Genomic DNA, 15,178 nt, shown 5'->3' on the forward strand with positions numbered 1-15,178 from the left:
ATACGACATCCACCCACGTTTATCTTATACCAGTTTCAGCCATTTTGAAAGTGGGTTATGTGCACTGAACTTCTGTTGTGTTACAGATTTGAACTGGCTTCTGATCACTTATACCAGTTTATGTGTAATTTCTGTACTTAGCTCACAAGTAAACTGCACTGCCTTCCATGGGATTCCCATATGCCTAATGTTAGCATATGCATTAATATTTGCCAGATTTTCAGGATATTTTTTCAGCTTCATTGACAACCCTTGGCTCTCTCTTTGTAGCCCTTGCAGTGATATGACCTAGGAGACTACGCAAGTCTTTCCTACTTTTGTCTCCGAAGACATTTTTTCCAGACCATCAGGACTGTTCCCAATAACAATATGCTCATGTAGTCCGAGAGACTGGCTGAAAGGGAATAACCGTGTTTAGAGCTACGTGCAACAGGCTTTTTGGCTGTAGAATCTGACTGGGTTTTCAACTTTCTAATAGGCTAGATTAATCTACGAGTGCTTGGGGGTAAAACATTCCTTCACCAGCTGGTGGTTAGTATTAATTAGTGAAATTTATTTAAATAATTTTTTATTGTGTGTAAAACTGGCAAAGAATGCCTTCCCAGCAAATATGGAGCTTGGGGGGAGGAGAGATGGTTATCAAGAGACAAGCACACTCCAGAGAAATAGTCACACATCTGAGTCTTGTGAGGTGCTGGCTCTTGGGTGAGTATATCTGCAGTTGCACCTACTCATTTTCTATTTGTGTATCATTTTCTCTCCCATATTCACTGCCAGAGCCTGCAAACCCAGCCCTTTGTGTCGGTCATAGCAAATAGGCCATGGACTGAATGGCTCTCTTCAGTGCTGGGTGGAAGCACATTCATAGGGTGTGGCTGGACCTGTTCTGTGGACCCATACATGACTTCAGTCTCCAGAACATCAAAAGGGACCAGGGCAAGACTATGACGAGTAGGTAGGTGAACCACATTGATCTGCCCTCAGTACTGGACCATCTTAGTAGGGCAGAAGCAAACAAAGTCTGAGAATCATGGAGGGTTGGCTTACCTGGGTAAGGGTGGATGCCATTAGCAAACACGGCTTCTGCAGTGGGCTGCCCATTAGCTTGTGGTGGGAGGCCAGTGAAACCATTCACCCCAATTGGAGATGGGATGCTAGGCACAGCTGGTGCAGTGATGCCAGGAGGTGTGCTTCCACCTACAGAGAAGGAGAAAAGCCACAGATGAAGAACTCGATAGGCAGTGACCAATGCATCCAGACATCAAGACTGTCTTGGGAGAACCAGTAGGAAACCGATAGATAATGTAACAAATGGAGGACAAACTCTTTGAAAGGTCAAACCCATCCAACAATGACATGGACAGCATCTACCATCCCAGGCTAGACTGGCCTAGGTGGCTCAGGCTTGGGAAAACTTAACATGGGAATCATTGGCGAAGTGGTCTTAGCTCCTAAAATAGGCTTTGTCTCCAGTGACAATTGTCTTTGGACAGACCCTTGCCTAGTGTCAACTGGCCAACCTTGGTGACTGTGGGGTCTGGCCATGTTTCTTTTCTCACCACTGTTTGGTATGAAGATGATACATCTACACAGCACAAGGCAGTAATGTGGAGTAAGACCTCAGCCAGCTCTGCATGCCCTGGCTCTTTGCAATCAGAAGCAATGTAGCCACATTTATGTGGTGTAGTGTCTGGGCTAATTCTATCTATCTATCTAGATAGTTATATACCTCTCTATATAGATATATAGCTATCAATCTATCTATCTATCTAGATAGATAGATAGATAGATATTTGCTCAGGTGATGCAATGCATTCATACAGCTTTGCTGATCCTGGGTCTGGAGCAGAACCACTGCACCTCACTGCCTTGCATCATGTAGCAAATATACAGCTATCCCTACATGGCATGGTATTGTACTGTGTAGACACTCCCTGGAGAGCATCTCATCTCCGTTGGGTTTCAGTCTTGAAGACACCACCCTCTGGTTTTAACCGAGTCCAAAGACTGCATCTCACATGACCCAGTCTCTGGGACTGTAGTCTCCAGCATCTGGGATCCTCAGAGTGGCTGGCTACGAAGCTAAGAAACTAGTCCCAGAGGAAAGGCAATACATGCTAGAATTTGTAGCCTTATTGCAGCCACATGGACAGCAACAGATTTCTGCCCAAGCTTGGGTTGGTCCTTAAAAATGATGGCCCCTGTGACTGCCAGAGAGACAGCTGGTCAGCTGAATTCAGAGGTGAGCTGCTGCTGCCTGCCCTACAGAAGTAGAGACCCCTCACACACTGATCCCAATGTAGGTACAAAACAAGGTCGATCCTGGACTGACTTAATCTCATATTTTACTGCAGCAAACAGTAAACAGTATTGGTTTCAGCTTCTCTTTACACTGGTGAATCAAGGTAGCTGCACCTGCTAACTTTTCTAATGCCAGCAGGGCCCAGGGAAGTCTGGAGGGATCCTAAACTGCTACTGCTGCCTTCCTTCCTCCTCCAACCCTGTAAATCACTCCAGCAGGCTTCTCCTAGACTTCCTGAGGCTCCTGTCCACTTAACAATGCCTCATTCACCCCTCTGCCTTTGTGCATCACATTGGAATTAGGCAGCTAAATATACCAGAATAAAGGACCAAAAAGGCTGTAATTTTCACATCACAGGTACAGAAGAGAAGGAAAAGCAACAAGTACAATGGGTGGGGGTCAGAGAATAATGATTCCTTTATCTTATACCTCTTTTCACCAACTCCTACTTGCTTGGCAAGGAAGCTGGGAGAGTGCAGTGCTTACACAGCAGTAGGTGGGAAGTGCTTAGGTCTAAATGAGCCTGGTTCCAGTTCTCTCTGCCTTTGATTGTGCTGTTTATTAAGGCAGTGCTTAGGGGTGTCTGGTGAAATCAAAGCCCCTGGGCTGCTGGGTTCTGCATAGACACCAGACTCAGGAAGTTTGCAAAGCAAACAGGCAAGCCAGACACGGGGCAGGAGGGGAAACAGAGGCACAGAGAGGGGAAATGGCTTGTTCAAAGCCGTAGCAAAGACAGGAACAGAGCCAGCTCTCCTAAGTCACCGTCCCACTGACTTGTAGACCACACTGGGTGCATCTACACGAGATGCTTAATGTGCATCTAATAACTGTGCAGTACCGCATTGCAGCATGGACATATGCTCTTAAGCAGCATTTTTAGGCTACTGCACAGCAGCATCACTAAAAAGGCATTCGCCAGCGCTACTGCGCAGTAATGAATTATTGTGCATTTAGTGAGTACTTCATTAAGCAAGTACTCAATGAAATGCGCAGTAACGACGGTGCATTCATGAACATGTAGACGTGCCCCATGTCTCTATCTAGTTTATAAAGCAAGCAGTAACAACCCATCTAGCAGGAAATGAGCTGAACGTGGCCTTTCCAAATCCTTGGGATCCCTTTGCTTCAATTCTACAACCAGGCACAAGCAAAAGTTGGGGCTACTTCCCTGCTTTTAATGGAGTCTCCTCATCTTTCCTCCCTGCCACAGGTGGCTTATTAAAAATATGTCTGAAGAGCAATTTCCCTTTAGTTTCTGGACCAGCTCACATTATCCAGGTGTCAGGTGTTATCAAAATATTTCCCAGGAAAGGACCACCCCACGCTTCTTCCCCCCCTCCCCATTTTATTTTAGCTGGTTGGATATTATGTTGTGCGATCACTACCCTTTGGGCACTTTGGGGGGAAAAAAACAAGCAGTTTTCAACAAGCACCAAGCTATGCTTCCTGTCTCCTTGCCACGGATGAGGGAAAGCAGCTTTGTTTAAATGAGTGGAGTCCCAGCCCCTTGCCTACAGGTACAAGTGCTGGGGTACAAGTGGTATAGAAGTCCCTATGTCAGCGGTCCCCAATCTGTGGTACGGGTATCACCAGTGGTACACAGACAACCTGCCAGCGGTACACATTAACAGATTCATTATAATTACTTTATATGACAAAAATTTGCTGGTGGTACTTAAGTTTGAACTGAAAAAATTGCGGGTGGTACTTAAGGTCGTATCATTTTAAATTGGTGGTGCGCAATCTGTCAAAGTTTGGGAACCGCTGCCCTATCTAAAGTGACTATAGGACGGTATTTCACCATAAAAGGGCCTGATCTAGCCATGCCCTTAAGCTGGGGCTTAGCTTTGAGTATGTGCATAAGTGCCTCAGTGGCCTGAGTCCCTAGGAGAGCAGCTCTATTTATGAACTCTTTTATCTTAATGCATTTTGATGTGAAAACCCTAGACTTTTGCTCTGCTGCAGTGCATACAATTTTAGCACCATGCTGCTGCCCAGAACAGACAAGTTGCTGCTTCCCTTTTGTTTCAAATGGTGCTTGCCTGAAGAAATTCCCTCCACGCAGCATGGAGGACCAGGGAACAAGCAGTGACATCCCGAGGTTCAAGGGCAATACTCTTTGCATACACCATCAGCTTGAATGTCACAAAGGCTAGTTGAAATTTCAGTCGCTTTTATGGATCTGTCCTCTATTTGCATAGGAAATGGGATTCGTATTCCCTAAGCAACCAGCCCGGAGTTGATGTTTGTTTGTTTGTTTTTGAGGCTTATTCACATCCTTTCTTTAATTCTTCTTTGCAAAAGCCCGCTGGGGCCACGTGCCTTGCTAGAGGAACTTGGCATAGCACCACTGAGGCGAAGGGAACCGCACCTGGTCATCCCGATCATGGGTTTGGTCCTGTATTTGGAAAAGTCCTGTTGCAATTATACATCGAGAGAGACCCAGCATAAAAGGGGAGCACGACACCGGTATACATAGCAGAAAGGGGCCAAATGACATTTACTGTTGCTACCAGGCTGACCAAAAGTGTGGTGTGTAGGTCACACGTGATCCAAGGGGATGTATAACAAGACCTTTAGCTCAAGGAGGCTACAGGACCAAGACTGCAATGCAAGACTGCTCTCTCAGTGGTCCCTGCTCAGATTCAGAGGGTGCCGGGATCTGTTTTCAGTCGGCTGCCCCCGGTAGTGAAGGCAAAGGTAAGGACAATCTGCTCTGTGTTGTAGGAACGTGGGAACCCACCCGGTTAAGCACCTGCTCTGGATACTTTTACAAGACACTTGGATGCTTATCTTGCTCCCGCTGACTTCCTGCCCCTTGGGCAGGGGGCCGGACCCGATGCTCTCACGAGATCCCTTCCAGCCCTAACATCTATGAAATCTATGAAATCAGGTCTAGTGACTTGCTATTTAAGACCTTCATACTAACGAAGCATAGTTTTGTACTGGGATCCCGTCAACTTGCATGTGTGTGTCTAGACATCAAAAGGTTTGGATCCTCCCAAGACCCAGTTCGTCAGCAGAAGGCAACACAGGCACCTTCATGCACATTGTAAAAAAAGGGGCTGATCTTAAGTACATCCCAGTGTGCCATCCACCACCGTGTTGTGAGACGAGGGTCAAGATCACTGATACTGAGGTCTCACCAATGCAACCACACAGGGACTCACATGAAACTGCATGGAGGGTGGATATGGAAGCAGATGGGTAGCTGCACCTCTTCGTGCCTTTGTTTCCCCTCCCAGCTATTGCCTGGTTAGACTAAGCATTATGGCCCTGTTGTTCCATGCAATAGGGATTTGGGCAACCCTGCTGGGCCCTGGGACACCTGGTGCCTGGTTCCTTGACAGCCTGCTGGGTCGGGGAGCCAAGGACCCCCAAATCCAGGTAGCCCCAGGAGGCACGGCCAGCCTGGTGCTTCGGATATTTCTATGCTCCCAGCTTCCTGTTACTTTTCTAAGGAGAATTTTCTTTGCTTAAAGGTAAATATTTTGATTTTTTTCACAACACTTTCTCCTCTTGGATTGCTGTTTCATGGGGAATTTTGAAGCATTTGCTTTACGTTTCAAATTGGAGCAAGAGCACACTTCAAAATCCCCCCTGGAACAGAGTGGGTGACAGCTGCCAGACCCCAAATGCCTCCCGGTCGCACAAAGATGGCCATGAGCCGGACTGCTTTGACTACTCATGTCCTTCAATTCATCCACGCGAGTTAAGCATCCGTTAGGCAGCGTTGTGGGGAGACGCTCCAAAAGTCGAGGTGTTTCAGAAACGGATGCGAATGAGATGATCACAAACGGCATTTTTCACGATGGGTTAAATAGGTTTTTTTTTGTCAACAGAGCTACCCACTCAGCATAAAATGGGAGAAACGCTGTTGTGAATTAGGCTCGACGGTTGCAAATGCCTCCACAAAGGTATAAGGGATTGCAGCAGAGACATAAGACTTGCACAAAAGAACGGCAGGGATATATTTCATATACAGTATATCATGACAGCCAACGAATTTGGCTGTTATATTGGTATTTACACACCTAAGCTGCAAAACTCATTCCTTTTCAAGACTTATTTATATGCAAAAGAGCTTGTGTTCTTTTGTGCCAGGGCCGCCATACACCACACTGGATGGATTCAGCACTTTTCAGGCCCAGAGAACATTTGAATTCCAGGCGTTCGCTGTTTGACGTTCTCTCTGCTCCCACCAACACAAAACAAATCTAGCTAATGCAAATATGATAATCTTTTCAGCGGCGGGTTTAAAGGGTGCAGATATAATTAAGCCACTTTTCTATTTGGATTTGCAGTAGCTCCATCGACTTGTTGTTTATATATTTATCGTTGTGTAAACATATATTTCGAACTGTACGGTGTAAGATTTTCAAGTCAAGCGCTTCCTTGGCTCTACCGTAAGCCGGCTTGGAATGAGGTCTATTTTTCTATTATAACAGAGGCAAGGGAAGAGAGAGGTAAGAGGGCGATTGACGGGATCAATAACTGCTGACATTGTCCCTGATGCAGGGCTGCAGAGGGATGGCAGGGCTTTGTGTGAGATGCCTGCTGTCCTGAGGACTGTGCTAAGGTGACCCAGCCTCTCAGCTAAACCCTGAGAGCCCAAAACTTCCAGGGGTGCCTTTGCCTCTCTCTGTTACCATATTTTTTCAGCCATGATGCATCCTATCCCCCACCCTGGCTGTGATAGCTCTCCTTTCGGACTTGCACATGGAGGACCACCCTGGGGCAGCTCTCCTTTTGGGACTTGCACATGGAGGACCACCCTGGGGCAGCTCTCCTTTTGGGACTTGCACATGGAGGACCACCCTGGGGCAGCTCTCCTTTTGGGACTTGCACATGGAGGACCACCCTGGGGCAGCTCTCCTTTTGGGACTTGCACATGGAGGACCACCCTGGGGCAGCTCTCCTTTTGGGACTTGCACATGGAGGACCACCCTGGGGCAGCTCTCCTTTTGGGACTTGCACATGGAGGACCACCCTGGGGCAGCTCTCCTTTTGGGACTTGCACATGGAGGACCACCCTGGGGCAGCTCTCCTTTTGGGACTTGCACATGGAGGACCACCCTGGGGCAGCTCTCCTTTTGGGACTTGCACATGGAGGACCACCCTGGGGCAGCTCTCCTTTTGGGACTTGCACATGGAGGACCACCCTGGGGCAGCTCTCCTTTTGGGACTTGCACATGGAGGACCACCCTGGGGCAGCTCTCCTTTTGGGACTTGCACATGGAGGACCACCCTGGGGCAGCTCTCCTTTTGGGACTTGCACATGGAGGACCACCCTGGGGCAGCTCTCCTTTTGGGACTTGCACATGGAGGACCACCCTGGGGCAGCTCTCCTTTTGGGACTTGCACATGGAGGACCACCCTGGGGCAGCTCTCCTTTTGGGGTGTGCACATGGAGGACCACCCTGGGACAGCTTTCACTGATCTAAAAGGCTAAATTTCCTCTGATGAGCTCTATCCTTGATGAGAGCCAAAATAATGCCCTTTTCCCCTCTTAAAACTGGCTTTTCAAGCTCTATTAAAATATCTGTAAATCTTTTGTGTCTCTCTAAGGTGCCCTGGTACCTCAGTGCTTCGCAGTCTGCAATGCCTAGTTCCTCCTGGCTCCTCGGCTGCGAGGCACAAGGCATGTGGTGACTTCAGGAAGGTCAAGGGCAACTCAGTGGTGGAGAAGGACCTTGAACCCTAGCCTCCCACGTCCAAGGTCAGCACTGCAAGCACAAGGACATCCTTCCCGTCCACCCTTGCCTTGCTGGGAATGGTTTCCATTTAGGGGGAAACATTGAAAACATCTTAATTCTTATTCTAATGATTTTGAATATTTGTTGTCATTTCACAGAAGAAGAAGAAAGAAAAAAAGAAAGATGAAGAAAGGAAAAGGAAACGGAAATACAAAAGGAAAAGGAAAAGGAAAAGGAAAAGGGTCTTGACCCCCATCTTGCTGGGATCATTTGATCCCAGTGGCCTTTCCTGCCCATGTGCAGGGGGGCTGGACCCAATGATCTGCAAGATCCCTTCCAGCCCTGAACGACTATGAAACGATGAAAAGGAAAGAAAAAGAAACAGAAACAGAAAAAAGAAAAAAAAAAAAAAGATTTCCCCCCCTGAAACAAAAATGGTTTCAGATCCTTTCAAACTGTCCAAGAAAAATATTTACCATTCCTCTACCAGCTCGCTTCCTGATAACACCAGCCTGCAAGGAGGCAATTAGAGATTACAGCAGCTCTTCATCTCTACCTGGGATTCTTGGACCCGGCATCAGACTCTGAAAAACCCTCTGACTGCAGATGCTGGGCTGTGCAAAGTCTAGCAGCAGCCTCTCCTCTGCTCCAGCTGGAGGCTCCAGAGAAGTATATTGGCCTCCCTACTGCGAGACAGCCCTGTCAAATCCAAACTTCCCCGGCTTTGTGAAGGCAACTCGACATGGTGCCAAGACGCTGTGTTCTGCGGCTGACTGCGGAGGATTTCGGTGCCCAGATGGGGGAAGGGGCTGCTGCTTGGAGGTGGGGGGGCTCCAGACGAGGAGCAATCAGTGAGAACAGCAAGGAGAGAGCAGCTCTTTGAGCTATGCATGCTGCCCCCGTTGTGCTCGCCCGGCCATCCTAACGAGGCCGAGCTCTCCAGCGTCGGTGCTGCAAAACCAACACAAGAGCAACACGCAGCTTATTATACATGGAACAAACTGCTTTCCAGGCTCAGGGGTTGCCACTGTTGCACTGTCTGGGGTCGGATCCTCACTATATATGAATCCGCAGACCCTCTCTGCCATGAATGGAGCTGTGCTGTCGCTCACCAGCTGAAGGCCTGGGCCGGGGTATTACAACAGCGGGAGCGGGGGGGTTGTGCAAAGCCGTGGCATGGTAACAGTGAGCGTGAAAGCATCCCTGCATCCAGCAGGAAAAGCTTGGAGGAAATCCTACCAGACCTGGGATACTCGCCCTTGTAAGAGGGCTCACACTATCCCAAAAGTGATGTTGTGGATTTGGAGAAGGGAGGAAACAAGGAAAAGAGCAGAGGGTGCCAAGTCTCCAGGTTGTAGCTGTATTGGGCTAGAGGAAAAAGCATTCAGGATTAGTGGTAGAGGGGATATCTTTTGTTAGACTAGCTAGGTTTTTGCAAAAAAAAAAAAAAAAGATTGAAATGCAAGCTTTCGGGCACAAACACCCTTCATCAGGCTTCAGAGAAAAGATTGTAAAAGCTCTCCTGGATAGAAATGAAGGTCCATATTTCATAGGTAAAATCTCCTGTTTGAGCATGCCAACTCGTTCTGCTGCTTGTTCTGGTGAGAGGCCCCGTTTCACCACCAACGTTTCCAGTCTTGTGCTGCTTTTCGGGAGGGAAAAATCAGCCCGTCCTATTTCCCCAATGGACAAGAAGTTTCCCCTTTTTGCTTAGGAGGCACCGGACACTACTTAACCTCATCCTCCCCAAGGGATGGGAAGAACATTGCAGGGAACAAGAGAAGGGCAGGCGTTAAACTTGAATGGAGGAGACATTAGGCAAGTGGGTAAAGCAAACCGCTTTGGCCTCTCTCGTAAGGCTCATCTGGAAATCTGGGTGATGGCTGTACGCCCAGTGCAAGGAGGGGGCTTCTGCTCTTGTTCAAGACAAAGAGGATGCCCAGAAAAGGCCATTTCAAAGGGGTCATGCTTATTCTCCCCACAGCAAAGCAAGCGCTGCAAGGAGTAAAGCAAGGGAACCGGATGGGCAGCATTTGCAGCAACATTGACATTGGACCTGCCCTTCTTCCCAAGGAAAGAAAGAGAAAGTCTGGTGGGACTAGAGGCCTGGGTAAATTCATTATGCAAAAGACCAGGGCATCAGCATTCACTTTGAGATCTCTCTAATGAAAGGGAAGTTTCCATGTGTCCATCCCTCCCTTCCCTTCGTGTTCATCCTGCACCTAGGAGCGTTGCAGAGAAGGAGTCGGACACCGTGGTGCGAGGCCAGCTGTGCAGCGGGACCGAAACCTTTAATGAAGTTTCGTTGACATTCAAAGCAACCTAAGACATGGCCCTGGGTGGGATCGTGAGTGAGGAAATGCCCCTGTGAGAGAAGGGGAGAACCTGGGATGTTTTATTACTTGGGTCTCACCTCTTAGAAAGCCATTTAGCAATGCTATCCCAAGGCAGGCTGGGCCTAGCAACGACCCTGTAGCCTCTCCAGAATGGCACCCGTCACTTGGCAATGAGCTATGAATAGTTTTCCTGGTTGTTATAATAATAAAACTACTCCACTGGCCTCTCCTGGACATAGTACACCCAGAACCCGTGTCTATAAAATGTCCAGGTCCTTCATACATCTATACAAGCACCTGGAAAGACAGTGCAGGTCAGCTTGGGAAGATGCTTTGGTGGGGGACAGGGACAATGCACCATATACAAGCAATGTGGCTGGGGGAAAAAGGAGCAGGACTGGGATTTCATTGTAGCCTGGCAGTGCTTGCTGGGGGCAGTTCGGTGACCAAAGTAACTTAGAGCAGCCCCAGACTGCTCCTGCCCACACCTACGACCCTCAGGAAGACATATCCCCCTATGGAGGGGAGCAGCCCCCCATCACATCACTTTTACACACCCCACACAAAGTGGGAAGAAGCTTAAAGCCTCTCTCTGGTCCCCCAGCTTCCCTGCCTCAGTTTCCCCTCTACTGTGAAACACAACTGGTTCCCAGTGGACCCAAGTGGCTGAAATGGGGAAGGTCCAAGTGTCCGAATAACCTCAACCCAGTCTCACACCACAGGGAGTGTGAAATTTGGAGTTGAATCTTTTCACAGACCTCTCTCCTTAATCTCTCGGAGAGCGACCCTTGCCAAATAAAGCGGCTGCATTAAAATGCCCCTGCCCGTTCCCACTCGCTCCCCCACCCCTTACAACAACCTGCGGGCCGGGAGCTCTCGTCCTCTTTGTTCGGCAGCAAGCCATATTCCAGCGCCGCCGCGGCTGTCTGGAAAGCCTGCGGAGGGAGCAGTCTTTGTGCGACCCGGGCCGGGCTGCAGACAAGGGGGATGAGAGGGGCAGCTGGGTGTCACTCTTTGCAGCCCCCAACTCCCCAGAGCGAGCTTTGGGAGGGAGCGCGCCCGCTCTGCTCCCCTCCCAGAGCATCCCTGCTCCTTCCTGCGTCAGGAAATCCCTGCCTTGCTGCTGGCCTAACTTCACTGCAGATTTTTTTTGGGGGGGTGATCCTGTCCCGCAGCCCCTCTGCTTGTCGCTTTGCACCGTCCCCTGTTTAGCTCCGCAATGGACAGTAGCAGCAGTTTCTTTGTTCTTCCACCATCTCCGCCTGTCCCCCCCACCCCAACCTTTCTTCCCTCTGCCCTCAGCGTGGCACTGTTTCTTCATTCTCCAGCTGCATTCCCCAACTATCCCCGGGCTCGCCACCCTGCATCTTGCATCCTCCGTGAGGCAGCGGGCAAGGCGGCCCTCGGGTGACAGTCTCCTCCAAGCACCGTCCCCCCACTTTTTGGCCTGCTCTGCTCCCACAACCCCTCCACGTCCCCCACCCTGTCTGGCTGCCTCCAGATAGTGGCCGTCCTCTCTCCCTCCTATTGCCTAGTGTACTTCTGTGAGCATCTCTGCCCTTTGCAACCATGAAGCAGACTCTCAACACCTCCGGCAATCCCAGCAACATCCCATCCCCTCCTTACAGCCTTTGGAAACTGAGGCACGGGGAGGATGACTGGTTTCAAACTCAGGTGTGTAATGACAGGGCTGCCTGAGTCCCAACCACAGCACCTAAGCTTGCGGTCTCCTTTCCAGAGGCGCTGGCCCATGCCGCTCCTGTCGAGGTCCAGGAGAAAGTGCTCGGCCCTGCTCAGGACCTGGCCTGCTGCGCTCCGCGCTTTCGAGGAGGAGCCCTCAGCTTTAAGTCCAGCCCAGCAAGAAACAAGGATGCGGTGTCGAGGGGTGCCCTGAATCCTGCGGCAACTCCTGGGGTGTTTCCAGGTTGCTCCCTCCTTTTCTGTGCTGCCCCTTCTGTTTTCAAACTCCCCTGCAAACCTGCGCTCCTCTAGCAATGGTTTTTTTTTTCTCATGCTTTCTTTTGCACCGAAAGTAAAAAGGGGGTGAGGAGCAGGGATATGTTTGCTGTGGTTTTCTCAAGCTTCTGCCCTTTGCTGGCACTCGCGGTGGCTTTTGGTGGGCCAAGAAAGGTCTGCCTCACCATGAATCCTCCTCTCATAAGTTTTGGGCATTTCTTCCTTGGGATCTTAAAAGAAAAGCTGCAGCTTCACCAGCATGGGAGGAGACCTCCTGGCCTAGCCCTTGCTGAACAAAGGAGCCGTTAGACTTTCCCTGTCACTTGACTGCAATCTGGAGGGCTGGGCTTCGAAAAAACCCAAAGCTTTCTACCTGTCTCAGAGATGGGGAAATTCACAGCTCGGGTCTCCCTCTATCACAGCTTACACCGGGACATCAGATACAACGACTGGAGAAACTTTGGGAAAGGGCACCCTTGGATCAGATGCCAGAACTGGAGCCGTGCATAACCAGCTCACCAAAGCTCCTGGCGCCGGCATACCAGGAACCATGTCTTCAGCCCCGTTCCTCCTGATTTACATCTCTGCAATGGGTGGGCAAACGTACAATGCATTTCCAGTGCTCCTGCTGGGATTTACACTCACAGGCTCCTGGGGAGGGACTCTTGCTTCTCTGCTCAGGACCGCCGATTTGGGGTCAGGGAGGAAATTACCCCATGGTCAGATTGGTACGGACCGTGGGGGGTTTTGCTGTCCTCTGTCCTGGGGGGGCATATCCTCTCCCTGCGATCTCTTGAGCGTATATTAACAACCTTTACAGCAGCAGGACATTGGCCTCCACACTCCCTTTGCTTTATCTGTGGCCAGCTAGGGTGTTATGTCTTGGGTTTTGTGTCAGGGTTGATCGTACAGTTTTGCTCAGAGGTTGGACAATGGATTTATCTGGGATGTTTTGGAAAGGGCTGATCCTGCCACAAGCAGCGGTTGGACCAGATGTGGTCTCCGGAGGTCTCTTCCAGCTGGATTCCTCTATGATTTGGTTTCCCTCCTGCTCTTCAGGCCCGAGCAATGGACAAATGCCCTTTTATCCCACCCAACACCCATTCACGCACACACATACACTCGTCTCTCTAGCTGTACCTGGGAAACACCCTCCCTTATTCCTTTGCATCCTACGTCTCATTTGCAATCTGTATGCGGTCCAGCTTCTTACCTGAGGTTGGCGTCATGGGTGCGGCGGCAAGACCGTTCATGTTCAGTGCTGCCATTTGCTGCATCTGGGCCGCTGCGAAGGCTGCCATGGGGTTTAGGTACCCGCCTTGTGCCACGGATGCCATGATAGCCGCTTGCTGCTGCATCAGCTGGAACAAAGAGAACAGGGAAAAAATATCACGCGTTCACTGGCCGGGCGGTCCAGAGGGCGGACACAAGCTGCACGTGCCCAGCGGTGGCTCAGGTTTAATGCATTGCCATGGATTGGAAGTAGCTATAAATGCAGGGCTAGGAATGGAGGTCTGCAAGGCAACCCCGTTTTGCACTCAACCCGCGGTCGCTCCTTCAGCAGCTGGGTGGACCACCTCCCGGCGAAGAGGGGGACACTGCATGCTGCTCCATGGGGCTGCCCATTTGTATTACAAAGGTAGGCGGCTGCTGTGCGAGCCAGGTTCAGCCTGCAAACTCCTGCCCTCTTGCTAGCAGAGTTGTCTGCTAGATTTTGCTTTGTCCTAAGCCAGAAAGAGTCCTCAGCAATCTATCAAACCACTTCACCCGCAGGTCTCTAACCAGGACCTCAAAGATGCGAAGCACTGACAAAACCAGGAGCAAGCATCAGGACTCTGCTTCAGACCGACGTCAAAACCAAAGTGCACAGCAGCGGGTGTGAGACGGCACGGCTTACTTTTGTCTTAACATTGGCTTAGAAGTCATGGAGGCAAATACATGCCCAACCTGGGGACACCATGGTGGTGTCCCCAGCTTTCAGGGATCTTGGGCTCGTCGTTTTAAAGAAAAGCTACCATGATGCGTTTCATTTTGGGAAAGGTGTGTATGAAGTGATGCATATATGCAAGGGCTATTATATTCCCTAATGAGCCTGGTTCTCTGCGTGGGCTATTCATGTATGCTTGTGCAGCCCAGGTACGAAGTGCATGTAAAATGCAGTTGCTGAGATGGATGAGTAGGGAATACCGGGTGAGTGTCTTTTTTGCTCCCAGCGGGCATGGGACAACCCAAGGGACAAAGCAGGAGAGAATCAGGACTGTGGGTGGGGGGTGCTATTTTGTTGGTTTTCAATTTTACTGCCCTCCTCATTAGGAAGTCACATCCAGGTGATGTAGCTTAGTCCACAGGACTCAGCGTTAGAAAGGAAGTCATGGCAAGGAAAGTTTTGCTCTTCATTGGTAGCTATCAGAGTTAAGTCTCTGCTAAATAATTGCAATCCCTCTTTCCCCACAAGCCGAAAGCCTTTGACAGGGGGCAGGGGGTCGGACCTGATGGTCTGTTTAGGTCCCTTCTGACCCTAAGCACTATGATACTATGATACTATGAAGGATAAAAGCCTCCTGCCTCTCAAAAGCATTTAGAAGATGGGTGATAGTCTAACACCTGCCTTGGAGTTAGTTCTTCTCGGCTCTGCTACTGATCCACTGATGACCTTGGTCATGTCATTTAAACTCTCTCTGTGCCATAGTTTCCCCCATCTGTAAAATGAGGAACATGGCATTTTTTTTCTTCCATTGTAGCACTAAAAAGGCACTAAAAATCCTTCCTGAGATCTTTGCACTAAAAATGCCATACAAGAGCTGATCATTATTCTGGCTGGTATTTTAACATGCAGCATCTCAGTGTCAAGGTGGCAGCTTCCCATTTGATTGTTAATTACCCTTTTT

General features: G+C 49.7%; 1 protein-coding gene across 32 annotated transcripts in view; it reads right to left on the reverse strand.

The window, feature by feature from the left end:
* LOC102368354 (CUGBP Elav-like family member 4) overlaps window positions 1-15,178 on the reverse strand; it is an 840,681-nt gene that overhangs the window by 57,820 nt on the left and 767,683 nt on the right. For all 32 annotated transcript variants that reach the window (XM_006022468.1, XM_025202782.1, XM_025202772.1 and 29 more), the window contains 2 exons: window positions 13,504-13,651; window positions 1,048-1,197 (listed from right to left, as the gene is read on the reverse strand). In XM_006022468.1, coding sequence (XP_006022530.1) covers window positions 1,048-1,197; window positions 13,504-13,651 — 298 coding nt within the window. The remainder of the gene's footprint in view (window positions 1-1,047; window positions 1,198-13,503; window positions 13,652-15,178) is intronic.

This window comes from Alligator sinensis, unplaced genomic scaffold (genome assembly GCF_000455745.1).
Source record: "Alligator sinensis unplaced genomic scaffold, ASM45574v1 scaffold801_1, whole genome shotgun sequence".
Lineage (NCBI taxonomy): Eukaryota > Metazoa > Chordata > Crocodylia > Alligatoridae > Alligator > Alligator sinensis.